The following is a 14428-nucleotide window of genomic DNA, read 5'->3' as shown; positions in this document are numbered from 1 at the left end:
GGGGGGCTTCTGAAGCAAGGCCATGCGTTTGTGTAAGAAAAATATCCATATTTAAAACTTTATAAAATAAAATAACTAGTTTCCGGCAGACGGCCTACGCAAGGTGACTTACACCAAAAGAGTAACCCCTGACGCAATGTAGGGGTAGCGTAAGCTTTGACGCCTCTCGCGGTTCAAACAAATAGGGCTGGGCAATAAACTCAAGCCCCTCTTCTCTTATATCGAAATCCTCCAACATTTCTCTTTAAAAAACAGTTTTGCTTTGCTCTATCATTTGCACTTCCGCGCGCCTTAAAGGGTTAGTTCACCCAAAAATGAAAATTCTGTCATTAATTACTCCCCCTCATGTCGTTCGACACCCGTAAGATGTTCATATTCGGAACACAAATGAAGATATTTTTGTTGAAAGCTGATGGCTGAGAAAGGCTTGAGATAGGCCTCCATTGGCATTCAGTACATTTACACTCCCAAGACGCATAAAAGGCACTTAAAACGTCGTTACAAAGTCCATCTCACCACAGTGGCTCTACAATAATTTTACGATGCGACGACAATAGTTTTTGTGCGAAAAAAAAAAAAAAACACCTTTATCCAACTTGTTCTTGTCTTCCGTGTGTGCCTCCACGACGCATGCGCGAGAATATGACGCAGATCCGGCGTTCGGACACATGACCCAGAAGCGATTTGTTTACGAGCAGAGGAAGACGCGCATGTCTAAGCTGTTGAATTCTACATTGATCGTGCTTTAGGTCTCGGCGTAGTGCTCAAAATGGGGCTTAAGTGTGCATTTCATGGATTCCCGAACCCCGGCGCTACGTCATATTCTCGCGCATACGTCGTGGAGGCACACACGGAAGTCGAGAACAAGTTGGATAAAGGTGTTATTTTGATTTTTTTTCGCACAAAAACTATTGGCGTCGCATCGTAAAATTATTGTAGAGCCACTGTGGTGAGATGGACTTTGTAACAATGTTTTAAGTGCCTTTTATGGGTCTTGGGAGTATAAATGTACTGAATGCCAATGGAGGCCTATCTGAAGCCTTTCTCAGCCATCAGTTTTCAACTAAAATATCTTCATTTGTGTTCTGAATATGAACGGAGGTCTTACTGGTGTCGAACGACATGAGGGTGAGTAATTAATGACAGAATTTTCATTTTTGGGTGAACTAACCCTTTAATACGCCATGCGTTAGGTCAGGGTCACTCTTACGCTTTAAATCGATGTGTATGGCTGACTGTCGGAAGCTAGTTACCGGTAGTTATTTATAACCACCCGGAGCTGTGTGGATATCTTTAATGATGGATGGATGCACTTTTTTGGGCTTCAAAATATCATCCTCTATTCACTGCCATTATAAAGTTTGGTAGAGCCAGGACATTATTTAATATATCTCCGATTGTATTCATCTGAAAGAAGAAAGGCATATATACACCTAGGATGGCTTGAAGGTGAGTAAATCATGGGTTAATTTTCACTTCATAGAAGATCCTCATGTTATTCCAATTCTAAACTTGTATGACTGTGTCTTCTGAGAAACAGGTGTTTTGAAAAATGTCTCAGTGTCTCTTTTTGAACACAAAAGAAGAAAGAGTGAAAGATGTGGGTAACTTGACAATTGACGGTAACCATTGACTTCCATAGTATTTTTTTCCCTACTATGGAAATCAATGGCAATTTCTTCAAAATATCTTCTTTTATGTTCAAAAGAAGAAAGAAACTCATTCAGGTTTGGAACAACATAAGGGTGAGTAAATTATGATAGAATTTTCATTTTTAGGTGAACTATCCCTTTAATAAACCCTTTGTACTACATCCATAACTCAAACCCCTTATAATTTATATTGATAGAAGCAAGCAGAATGAAATTTGTCTAAATATTTCAGAAATGAATGCACAAGGGGCGGATGATGTACAACTTCCAGTTTTGTGAAGTCCTATGAGCTCAAAATATGTGTGGCCGTGAGCAATCAGATATGGACCAGTGAAGGGACAGCTTGTAGAAAGGCTCATTCGCAAAATTTAAAGATGGCATTGGGAATTATAAATCATTTAAAAGAGATTTAGACTCTTAAATGTTAATCAGATTCATGTGTTCGGCTGGTTGCCAGCAAGCTTGAATAAGTTAGTCTCTCTGTACGTGGTCTCTCTGTATGTCGTATTATGGGACATTAAAAGCATTTTTGAGTCTCAGTTGACGGATGTGTGGAGCAGAGCGAAATATTGTATCAGGGAGGAATGAAGACAGCATAATTGCTGTTGCCCTTATTGAGCTCCTCAGCCACCCCCAGGACAGCTACAGCTGAGGAGCTGAATTCCTCAGCTGTAGCATATAAACACAGTCATAAAGCGAACATTTCCATAATGCGAGTGTGAGACTTTAATCTAATGATAGATGAGGCATGGAGACCGGCGCTGTGAGCGCCACATCCAGCCTCAAACTTTTGGCTGACACTCCGGAATGTGACGTAACAGGTCGTGACACTTCAAGGGTTTTCAATAGTTTTCAGATACACAGAAAAACACAGGATATATCAACGCATCTAGCAGGACGTCTTTGGATAAATAAATACACAAAGCTTGTTTTGTGAGACATCATATCAGCCAACAATATTAGTTCTCAGCTTTGTTTAAGGCTCACAAACGCAAGTACAATAAATGAAAATATAGTGCTAACTTCAAGAAGAACACAAGCTCCATGAATCTCCCCCAGGATTTACAGTGTCACCTGAGGTCACTGTATTGGGTGGTAATGGGCCGTAAATTAATCTTTAGAAGGAAACAAGTGAACCTGGAATCTAGAGGAATTACAGTGCATCCGGAAAGTATTCACAGCCCTTCACTTTTTCCACATTTTGTTATGTTACATCCTTATTCAAAAATGGATTAAATTAATAATTTTCCTCAAAATTCTGCAAACAATACCCCATAATGACAACGTACGATGGAAACACATTTACCGAATAAATCCCTAAATGCGCAACAAAATGCGACTTTGTGACTTTGCTTAAAGGTCCCATTTTTCCTGATTTTTGAAGCTTTGATTGTGTTTACAGTGTGCAATATAACATGTGTTCATGTTTCGCGTGTAAAAAAACACAGTATTTTTCACACAATCTACTTATCTGTATACCGCTGTTTTCACTGTCCTAAAAACGCCTCGAAGATTTCCTTATTCTATGAAGTCCCTCCTTCAGAAATACGTAACGAGTTCTGATTGTGCCAGCGGTTCCCGTGTTGTGATTCGACAGCAGCTTAGCGCACGTTGCCCGGAAAGGTCACGCCTCTTACCATAACGGGGAGATGCATGTGCTCAAAGTACAGCGTCCCTGAAGGCCAAACAAAGGTGATTTGGCTCCGGGATGAAAATAACAGCGTCTGGACGACATGGCGACAAACACTCTACAAACGCAACCATGAACGCAACACTTCCTCTTCTCCACGTGGGAGAGCAACAAGACCACGCCCCCTTTTTTGCGTACTCTTGTGGGCAGAGGTTAGTCGACAAACTGTTCTACTGACGTCATTAAAGCAGAAAGTACAGGGATGTAGTCCTAACCGGCCGTTCGCTGTAGGCTTTGAAAGGGAACTTCTGTTAAATAAAATATCTCGCTTGGCATTGAACTTTGAGCTTTATTATTTTACAGGTATTATTTATGCTCTAACAGCAACATTACACACTAACTAAAGTTTGAAAAATGGGATCACGAAGAACAGGACCTTTAAACAGTGGATGTGATTGGATAACTGGACTAGTGGACCAATCGCATCGCACAGCAAATGTAATGTTGGTTTGGTTGTTCTGAATGCCTGAGCCAAAGTCTGGCACCAGCTGTAGATGCTATTTACTAAGTGAAACAGCATACTAAGTGAAAATAGTGATACATTCTATTTACACTATGTTAAAGTAGCAGTTCTATGTCAAAATAGAGTATAAATAACATCTAATTACTATTTACACATATTGCAGATACATACTATTTGCACCTCGGTATTGTTGTACATTAACTGGATGCAATAATAACATAGTGTAAATAATCATATTTATTAAAATTATTAAATGGATGCATCCTTAATCGGACAATAAACACCCTCCCTACACCAACCTCTAACCTTACCCAATAAATACTTTTATTATAACTATTAAACATTTCATTAGGCACTTTATTTCCACTTTTAGAACATTTTCTTAATTTTTATTTAAAGTAAATGCCTTTACGATGTGATATGTGATGGGAAAAGGGAAAAGAGCAAGCTCGCCAAAAGGCGGATTCGAACCCGGGTCGATCGCTTTAAAAGCTTGTTCCACAAGCCTTATGCTCTATTGACTACACCAAGACGCTGAAGAACAAGTCTTTTTTTATCTTGTCTGGGCTAACCAGGCATTGTTAGGCGGAGCTTGTGTGAATAGCACTTGACAACAATGCACATTTTGTCAAATGTTTAAAAATATCTATAAATGTATTAAAAAGGCATTAAATTCAGCATAAAATACGCTGTAAGAAAAAAGTCAGTTGAAAAATTAAAAAGGTACAAGTAATTGTCCACCAGGACATAATCCATTAAGTTTATTGCAATTTCCTTTAAACCTAACACAGCATAATGTAATACGTAATTCAATATGGGTCAATAACCTGTAGGAATCAATATGGAAAGAACATTGTGCCCTATTTTTAATGGATGTTTCTAATCTATTTTCTAAATGCATGTTTCATCGCATCTTTTAACATCAAAATAGCATTGAATCAGCTTCTATATATCTATAACTCACCATTGTTTTCAATGTTCTTGGTTACGACCATTAAACCATATACCTTTTCCTATATCTCTGAATACACCCCACATCTGGTTCCTCATTCCTCTCCAGTGGTGTCACATTTAGTATTGCTTTAAAACAGACCCAGTGAAATATTTCAAATAATAAAGGATTATTTTCTCAGACACGCCTGAATGGGTTTATAATATCTTCCCTCACAAACAGAGCTTACGTAATTAGAAAAATATTGTTTCTGCAATCCAACCCAGAGGCATATGCACAATTGTTTTCCCCAGTTTGTTTTGATCTTCAGTGCATGGTTTAAAAACCACATCCTCACAGCAGAGAGAGCTACACCATACACCATCAATAACCACAACGTCACGCTTAATGCTTAAGTGTTAACAGCTTCATAGAAAATCATCTCCATGTTTTTTTTTGTAGTATAGGAAAACATTCCCTGCTTTGTTTCAGGGTCTGTGCAGAAACGCACGTGAGATCCTTCATATTGAGAAGAGAAGCAGGGGGAGAAAGGGAGTGGTGTTTTCCCAAACCTTTGTGTCTTCCCTTCTCCTGGGTCACTGGGGATCCTGGGCGAGGGAAGCAGATAAGATCTGTCATATTTCTGCAGTCATAAAGGCCTGGGACAATTACTTTCCTTTGGCTACGCCACTTCAAGCATTAGTTGCTGCTTTATGAGAGAGCACCTGGTTGTGAGCCACCTGTCTGGCTACCAACACTACAAACATGTAGCGAAAGACTGGAGTTCATTCACATGATATAAGCAAGTCCAAGCCTGAAAGAGTCTTCTTGCCACAAGGATCTTTCGTCTTGTAGTTTAAGGGTGCGCTCACACCTTAGCGTTTGTTTCGGAACCTGGTGCGTTTTCTCCCTGTGGCAATCACGCTTGGATCCTCACCAAAACAATCACGTCGAGACTGTCTGAATGAGGTTGTCCTGGCCCAATTGCAAACAAACTCTGGGACGGTTCGCTTGAGGTGTGAAAGCAATTTGACCCAATGGACCAAGTGGTATTATAATTCATAACAGGAAATGTGCTATAATAGCAATAGGGTCTGATTCTGTGAGTGAGCATATTAGTTATCACAGTTGAAAACCCTCTTCATCTTAAAATGTTGTGTAATTGCACTTCTCTGTGCGAGAATGTGGTCCAGATGAAGCTTTGACAGTGTTTGCGTGTGTTTTGACACAGTTAACCTCTAGACAGCGCTGGGAGATCCAGAGAGCGTGTTTGAATTTGTTGCAGTATTAATATGAATGTAGTATATAATTTAATAGTGGGAATGACGGCTACATTCGTATAGTTTTTGCGTGTGTTTTGATAGTTACAAATATGCCACACAATAAGCTCATGGAGTGAACTTATCAATCATCTTGAAGGATGAAGCAGAGGAAACTCTGACCAATAAGTTGTACTCGAGACTTAAATAAACACATTTTGGTATGCTTTGAAAAGTTGCTTTGAGAAAGCGAAACGAACCAAGAAAATGCAACATTGTAACAAATTAAGTCCCTGTTTCGGAACAAAACAAATGATCTATAGGTGTGAAAACGGCCTAATATAACGGTCTTCTACACATGAACAATCTCAATAACTACAATAGTGGTTAAGTTTACTTTTAACACGTTCTTGTATAATTTTTGGTGTAAAACTTTTTTAAGATACGTCTTATATGACCCATTTAAAGCAAAGATGGAAGTTTGATAGTGCAGTGTTACTAGAGAAGCATGAGAAAAGTTCATGGTCCAGGGAGCAGAAGCCTGACCTGCCGAGGATCTCACACTCTGTCTGAGGAAACGAGTGATGTCAGCTCCTAGTATTTCATATCTCCGTCATGTCCTCTATTGTTTAGCCCCTGCGTTTCCATTAATGCTGGGCTATGGGACTGGACTGGACATAAGTGGCACGGAAAAGCTTTCGGGGTGGAAAAGCCCGGGACCTGAACTCACATCCTGCTTTTGTTGGGACACTTTTTGGAATGTTGATGATTGTATAAATATTTGTTCAAAATTTCCTTTGAATTTTTTGAAAAACGTGAGCATCTGCAGCTACAAACCAAAGATGGAAGGATGAGTCAACAAATAAACAATAGAAACTGGATCTAACACGTTTCCTACAGATAATTCACACCTTTAAACTAGTTAACTTTGGTTTCAAAGGCAAAAGAAAATTTAAGCTTTCAGTTGTGTGGGGTCCAAACACTTGAGACTTGGATTTTTTTCATAAACCCATTTCATTATGTAACAGGAGCTACACTATATTGCCAAAAGTTTTGGGACATCTGCCTTTACATGCAAATTAACTTTAATGGGTAGGGTTTACCCAGCCTTTGCAGTTATAACAGCTTCAACTCTTCTGGGAAGGCTTTCCACAAGGTTTAGGAGTGTGTTTATGGGGATTTTTGACCATTCTTCTAGAAGCGCATTTGGGAGGTCAGGCACTGATGTTGGACGAGAAGGCTTGGCTCGCAGTCTCCGCTCTAATTCATCCCAAAGGTGTTCTACTGGGTTGAGGTCAGGACTTTGTGCAGGCCAGTCAAGTTCCTCAACACCAAATTCGCTCATCCATGTCTTTATGGACCTTGCTTTGTCCACTGGTGCGCAGTCATGTTAGAACAGGTAGGGGCCATTGGGAGCATGACATTGTCCAAAATGTCTTGGTATGCTGAAGCATTAAGAGTTCCTTTCACTGGAACTAATGGGCCAAGCCCAACCCCTGACAAACAACCTTGGCACAATGCAGTAAGGCAAGTACCATTCTCCCGGCAACCGCCAAACCCAGACTCGTCCATCGAATTGCAAGACAGAAAAGCGTGATTCGTCAGTCCAGAGAACACGTCTCCACTGCTCTAGAGTCCAGTCGCGGCGTGCTTTACACCCCTTCATCCAACGCTTTGCATTGCACTTGGTGATGTAAGGCTTGGATGCAGCTGACCGGGCATGGAAACCCATTCCATGAAGCTCTCTATACACTGTTCTTGAGCTAAGCTGAAGGCCACACAAAGTCTGGAGGTCTGTAGCTATTGACTCTGCAGAAAGTTGCAGACTTCTGCGCACTGTGCACCTCAGCATGCGCTGACCCCGCTCTGTGATTTTACGTGGCCTACCACTTTGTGGCTGAGTTGCTGTTGTTCCCAATTGCTTCCACTTTGTTTTAATACCACTAACAGTTGACCGTGGAATATTTAGTAGTGAGGAAATTTCACGAATGGCCTTATTGCACAGGTGGCAACCTATCACTATACCACGCTTGAGTTCACTGAGCTCCTGAGAGCGACCCATTCTTTCACAAATGTGTGTAGAAGCGTCTGCATGCCTAGGTGCATGATATTATACACCTGTGTCCATGGAAGTGATTGGAACACCTGAATTCAATGATTTGGAGGGGTGTCCAGATACTTTTGGCAAAATAGTGTATGCTTCCATCCAAAGTTGGAATATCACATAAAACATTTGCGAATAAAGCACTGTTTACATCCAGTGAGTCGGAGAGAACAAAATCGTTACTTTCTGATAAACTGGAGCTAAATATCACTAAGAAAAGTAGGAGAAGCCACTGTATATAATAATTTTCATATATAATACATTTCTTGCATCTCAGAGTGTGCAAATGAAAACGCGTTATCTTGCTTTTGGAGGCAGATGCCTGTTGTTTGGGAACGCAGTCATGTCAGACAGTTCTGGGAGGGAATTATACAGAACCACTTTTGACAAAAGACTTTGCTCAGGCATTTCAGAACAACCAAAGATGTTTCAGATGCTGTGCAAAAGGATCGGTCTGCTGATTAGTCCAGTTGTGTCCCATCAGGAAAAGTCACATGTTTTTTTTTGGCGCACATCAAGGAATTTATTGGGTAAATGTGTTTCCATCGTAGGTTTATTTCCATGCGTGTTTGCTTATCAGATAAAAAAAATTATTAGACTCAAACGAGCGCATCATTTTTAGAATTTATGTGCATCTTGGCATTTCCATGATTTCCATCCATCAGTTTTTCATGCAATATCCCAAACTGTGCATAAAAAGGTGGATGGAAACAGCTAGTGTTAACGTAGTATTGAAAAATAATTAATGATGTTCAGTCGTCTAATGATAGCTGGTCTCCAGGAATGTGTCAATTTTTTTAATGAAATGCAGCAGACTAGTAGTTAGGCCATCTTGTTTGCCTAAATGTGTTTCCAGAGCTGTAATAAATCCTATTAACAATTCCAATGAGATAGTAAAAACACCTTAAGTGTTAAATAGTTAAAACGTCATCAGTTTGAGTACTTCTGGTCCACCTGAACACATCCAGTCATGCCCTTGGAATGATCTTTATCCGTCACTGTGGGAACCTTTGCTTTGTTCTGTGCTCATTAGCCCATCAAATGAGCCATTGGCTTTCAAACAATTGGATGCAGTTCACACTGTTCTTGTAGACTTTCAACAAAAGTTGCTCAACCCCCTATAGTGGACATAAACACCTCCGGTAATCCCCTTATTTAGAGCCTACCTATTGTCCAGAGAGGGGTGGGGGGTCCTAAGGGTCCTAAGGGTGAAATGTAGTATTAGGAGTTAACCGTAATTATTTTTTATCTCTGTCTCTGTCTTGATAAACAGGTAAACCAGGCAAATCAGTCCAACCCAATGGGGTCTGGACTGGGATACCTAGAGCACATCTGCCAACTCATAGAGAAGATCGGACAGCTACAAGAACACAACCTCCGACTACAGAAACAGATCTGTGGCCTGCAGAAGGAAGGCCGAGTGATCAAGACTAAAGAGGTATCAATCACCATTGAATCAGCATTCATCTTTATAAGCTTAGCCCTAAGAAAAAAAATGTGTAGACCTACATTGCTGTAGGTCTGGGTCTGAAAGATGACGTCTTGGAATTATGATTTGTTGTGGGTCAAAGCCCCATATTGATGCCTGGGGCAAAGGATTATTGATTCATACCACGTCAATGTAAATCCAGCTGTTTTGAGTGGGGTTTAGGGGTTTTCAGTCATGGTGGATAAAAGTGTATTTAATAAACAGAGCTGCTGGATTCAGCCCTTTTCGACCTGTACACAGATGGGGTATTCGTTTCAAAGGACCTGATGTCCCCTCACATGGATTTCATTTGTTTTTATGTGTCCCATGTTGACATTATTCAGGACGAAAGTCTTTTGCGGTGTCTTTGTTTGTTGGGTCATTGAGAGAAGCTCTCTCTGTCATGAAATGTGTTTTGTTCAGTTGAACATCAACATATACCTAACAAAAATAAATTTGCTGAACTAAATATGCGTAAAAAAATGGTAGACATAAAAGGTCAGGTCATGCTTTAGATTAGGGTCCAATTCTCACTATTAACTAACTCTTAACTATTACTTTTACCATAAACTCCTAACTACTGCTTATTATTAGTTAGCAAGGTAGTTGTTAAGTTTAGGTATTGAGTAGGATTAAGGGATGTAGAATTTGGTCATGCAGAATAAGGCATTAATATGTGCTTTATAAACAGCCAATATCCTAGTAATATGTATGCTAATAAGAAACTAGTTAATAGTGAGAATTGAACCCTACCCTAAAGTGTTACTTTATGTAATTTAGCAGTTATTTACTACAAAATGCCAACATGTGAAAGGATTCTGGTAAATCGTAAAGCTGTTCAGATTCAAATAAGTTAACAATGTGGAACCCATACAAATCTGAACTTAGTACTACACGCTTGAACAAGAACAAGAGTGCACCTGGCTTGAATGTTATCAGCCCAAAGCCACAGGAAAAATATCAACACGTTTTACAACGTTTTGTATAAAGTTATGGATGTTTTTCCAACATGCCAGCCTTTGTTTTTCCCTTTGGATTTGTACCTCTCCTGAATTAGTAACACAACTCCAAATATTCAGACCAGGAAGGGAGCTTTCTTTGTTGAATGCGGATACAAGTTGGAAATCTGGGCGCAACCCCCTAGAAATGGGATAAAGCCTATAATAACTCTTTCCCCACCAGCATTTTTAAAAAACGTTTCAAAAGAAAGAAGAAAGCTTCTGCTTAAAAAAAAAAAAAACCATACAAAACCCCCCACCATTTTATTTTAGCTTCATGCATTCTTTTTTATCAACTCTTGAATGTAAGTTTCATAAAAAAATGTGTACAAAAAGCTGTCCAGTTCGGATTCAGAATGATGATCAAACTGTTACACCGTGTCTACACCACTGACGCGCCGCATCCAGTGTAGACAACATCACTCATTATAATGTGTTATATTGTCTTTTGTCACATCGCTCACATCCGGTGTAGACACATCTTAATGATCAAAATAATTAATTGGTTTAACTTTTAAGAGTATTTAGAATTGTTCACATAACTGACACATTTGAGCTAATCTGAATTGTTTAATTGTTTTGAGTTTTATGAACTTGTTTCTTTTAATTTAGACAAACTTAAATTTAACTGAAACTGGGCTGGGCAATTGCTATGCTCTGCTTATACTATCAAAGCATTGTGTTACCAATTACCAAGTTAGCATTTACTGAACTAGCTAGTTAAAGTTAGCCAAGTTTCCACTACTAAAATATTTAAATTGAGATTACATGATATTTTAAGTTAAATATTTGAATGTTCAATGTATGAAGTAGTTAACTCAAATATTCCAAGTTAAGAGCAATTACATTTCTTAACTTAAAATTTTGATGTAACCGATTACCTCATTTTTTGAGTTTTGCCAACTTATTCGGGTTTGCAGTGGGCCTCAGCAAGCCCTGGCCTATAACGCCACCACTGATATGCAATGCTTCTTTTTCGCCTGCGTTTTGATTCTGTACTCTTTCAGAAGATTCATAAGAGCGCCCCCCCCCCCCCCTACCGTATAACAGTAAAAACATGGATTGTTGGAAAATTCCGTCAATGGTGGGAAAAGAGTTGAAAAAGGAAATTAATTGCAAATGTCCCAAATTTATTTATAGTTTATTTTAAATATATATTTTCAAAATAAATCAGGAAATAATATCACTTTAATAATATCAATAATATCAAATCCTGTAGGCTACAATGTACAAATCCTTGTGTGCAAAGTGCAGCAGCCGTTGAAACTGCTATAGATTGAGAGAGGTTCTTGCTATCATTAATTATGTGATGGAGGAATAAACACATTTTTATAATTCCTGAGAGAAATTTGCTAACGTATTTAATGTACCTTCCCCTTTGACAGTCCTTCACCCCAGTCTCCTATCTTCTCTAGTCCTTAGCTTACCGACTAAAAGGCCATGACAGTATATTGTCTAGATGTCTTGACCTCTGGATGCTGTGCTGTTGAATGAGAACAGTTTAGTTCATGGTTTTTCAGAGAATCAACTCTAAACTGGCTTTGTCAGGTAGGACCCTGGGGCCAGAAAAGACTTTGCATGGTCACAGTGAGTAAGCTCAGTGGGGGCCTGCACTTCAAAGTCATCAAAGAAAGCACGAGAGAAAGAGAGGCAAAAAAAAGGAGGACATTTTAAATTTTTTATTTTTTACAGAAACCATGCATGCATGCTAAACTATTTAGTTTTAGGTTTGGGGATCACTTTTTTTCTCAGAACTGATTTCATTTATTTAACTAGTCAAAAGACTAAAAATCCAGCACAGTCTCATGACGACAATGCATAACTATTTTGAGTTATTGCAACTTCGCATGAATCCATACAACCTCATGTGTACGTTTTCGTATTACATGCTATCATCCCATTCAAATCATCCATTCTCTCTACAAATCCATACACTTATTTTTCCCCCATGAGATTGGGGAAGATTTGAGTGTGTACGCTAAAATCTGTTCATAATGGCGTTCATAAAAATGGTCTTAGCGCAACATCAGGGTCTAACCAGACGTACGTTTCCTTGCGGCAGAGAGTCAGAGTACTGCAGGTATTTGGAAATCTAAGCAATGCTTACTGCTCGCCATTCTCAAGTAAAGAATTTGGATGTTGACTGGTGCTCTTTCATATATTAATGACATTAATTAGGTGGCGTTTACAAGGCGAAGATCTGAAAGCATTCAGCTGCGCACTGACCATTTATAAATTTATAAATTTCTCTTCTGGAAGAGAGGCGTACGCAAGTTCTCTGAATGGACGTGAACGAAAGTGGACAAGATCAAAACGTTTCATACCCCGTTTACACCTGCATTTAGCGTAGTCCACTTGTGATCCGATCAACCAAAATGCATCTTAATACCAGGTGTAAACAGGGCCTCAGTGAAATACTCAGAGCTTTCGCAAAAGTAGTAAAAGTATGGAATTGTTAAGGAACCAAAAACGTTCCGTTGTATCAAAATTGTCGAATTCTTTATTCCTTAAAATTCCAAGAATAAAAACTATGATAGGAATAGTCTATGGACCACACTGCTTGATCTCCCTGGGTCTTAGATTCCCTGGACTGTGTGTGTCTTTGGAGAACAAGCAACAGGCAGTAACATGCTGTTACACACATCAAAAGGCAGGGGAACTCCCAAAACGTGCCTCAGTCTCCACTATAATGGACCATGCTGTCTCGCCAGTCTCCTCCCTGGCTGTTTTACCCACCTACCCCTAAACCCTCACAGCATGCTTTCATCTGTACTCATAAAAAGCATTCAAGACTCAAACGATATGCAGTTAACTTCATTGTAGTGTCCTCTTACTCTCTTGTTAGCCCTACATGTTGATCTCTTTAGTTATCAGCCATGACCAATCCGATGAACAGATATACTCCACCACAATACAAAAGGGGGATGCATCTGGTGTTTTGGTTTATGGGACATTTGAGGTGAATTCTTTCATCTTCAGTCCATGTTCAATGCTCATGCTTCTATCTTCTCAAATGCATCAAAATCATTCACAGGAATCAGAGTTCACATCAATGCATGTCTTTGCTCTTGGTGGCAACAACAACATAAAATCCTCAGCAAACGGATCCACCCTGGCATCATCCCCTCATCAATCAGAAAGCGTTTACCATGCAAATACAGATGTAATGGAAACAATGGGATAATCTTGGATAAACAGAGTGTTGGGAAGCATCTTATCACTGACACAAAACAGTCATGTGAATTTTAGAGACTTAAGAGACTCTTAGAAAAGAATTTTGTGCTTTTTTTTCTAAAAAGCATAGGTTCTTATGCATATAAATACACAATAAAACTCAAAACTCAAGTCATATCTACTACACTGCTCATCTGGTTTTGGAAACAAATGTGTAACAATAAGAATAATTGGTGGAAATGACACCAGCAGATTTCAGCTGTTGAGGTGATTCACGTGACGATGTGGGATACATGAGGAAAATGCTTAAAATAGTGACCCAGATAAACACATTTCCCAAAGGAAAAGCAATTCAGGGTCATTATGACTTTGTCTCATGATTTAATTGTTGAGAGTGAAATGTTCCCCATGGGACTGAGAAATCACATGTGAGATATCTTTAATATTTGAATCGTTTCAACTAGACAACAATGGAATTAAATAACAGATGGAGACTTTTGCTTCTCAATATGAACTTAAACTTTCTCATCAAATTCTTTCAAGACCTAGCTCTCAACTACACTCATTGTAGCTCTGTATACAGAATGTGTGATAAGTCATCTTGACTTGTCCCTTTTTTCTTTCTCATAAAATATTTTAGAAGTAAAACTTGATATTTAAATGAAATATGGCTGAATGAAATATATCTC

At 39.1% G+C, this 14428-nt stretch overlaps 1 protein-coding gene across 1 annotated transcript in view; it reads left to right on the top strand.

The window, feature by feature from the left end:
* Positions 1 to 14428, top strand: part of LOC307142432 (uncharacterized protein) — a 40817-nt gene that overhangs the window by 14738 nt on the left and 11651 nt on the right. Inside the window, exon 3 of the mRNA XM_079843304.1 lies at positions 9373 to 9537. Within this exon, the coding sequence (XP_079699430.1) occupies positions 9373 to 9537 (165 nt within the window). The remainder of the gene's footprint in view (positions 1 to 9372; positions 9538 to 14428) is intronic.

Source organism: Gobio gobio (genome assembly GCF_949357685.1).
Source record: "Gobio gobio genome assembly, chromosome: 18".
Classification (NCBI taxonomy): Eukaryota; Metazoa; Chordata; class Actinopteri; order Cypriniformes; family Gobionidae; genus Gobio; species Gobio gobio.
This window is presented reverse-complemented; position numbering and strand designations above follow the sequence as displayed.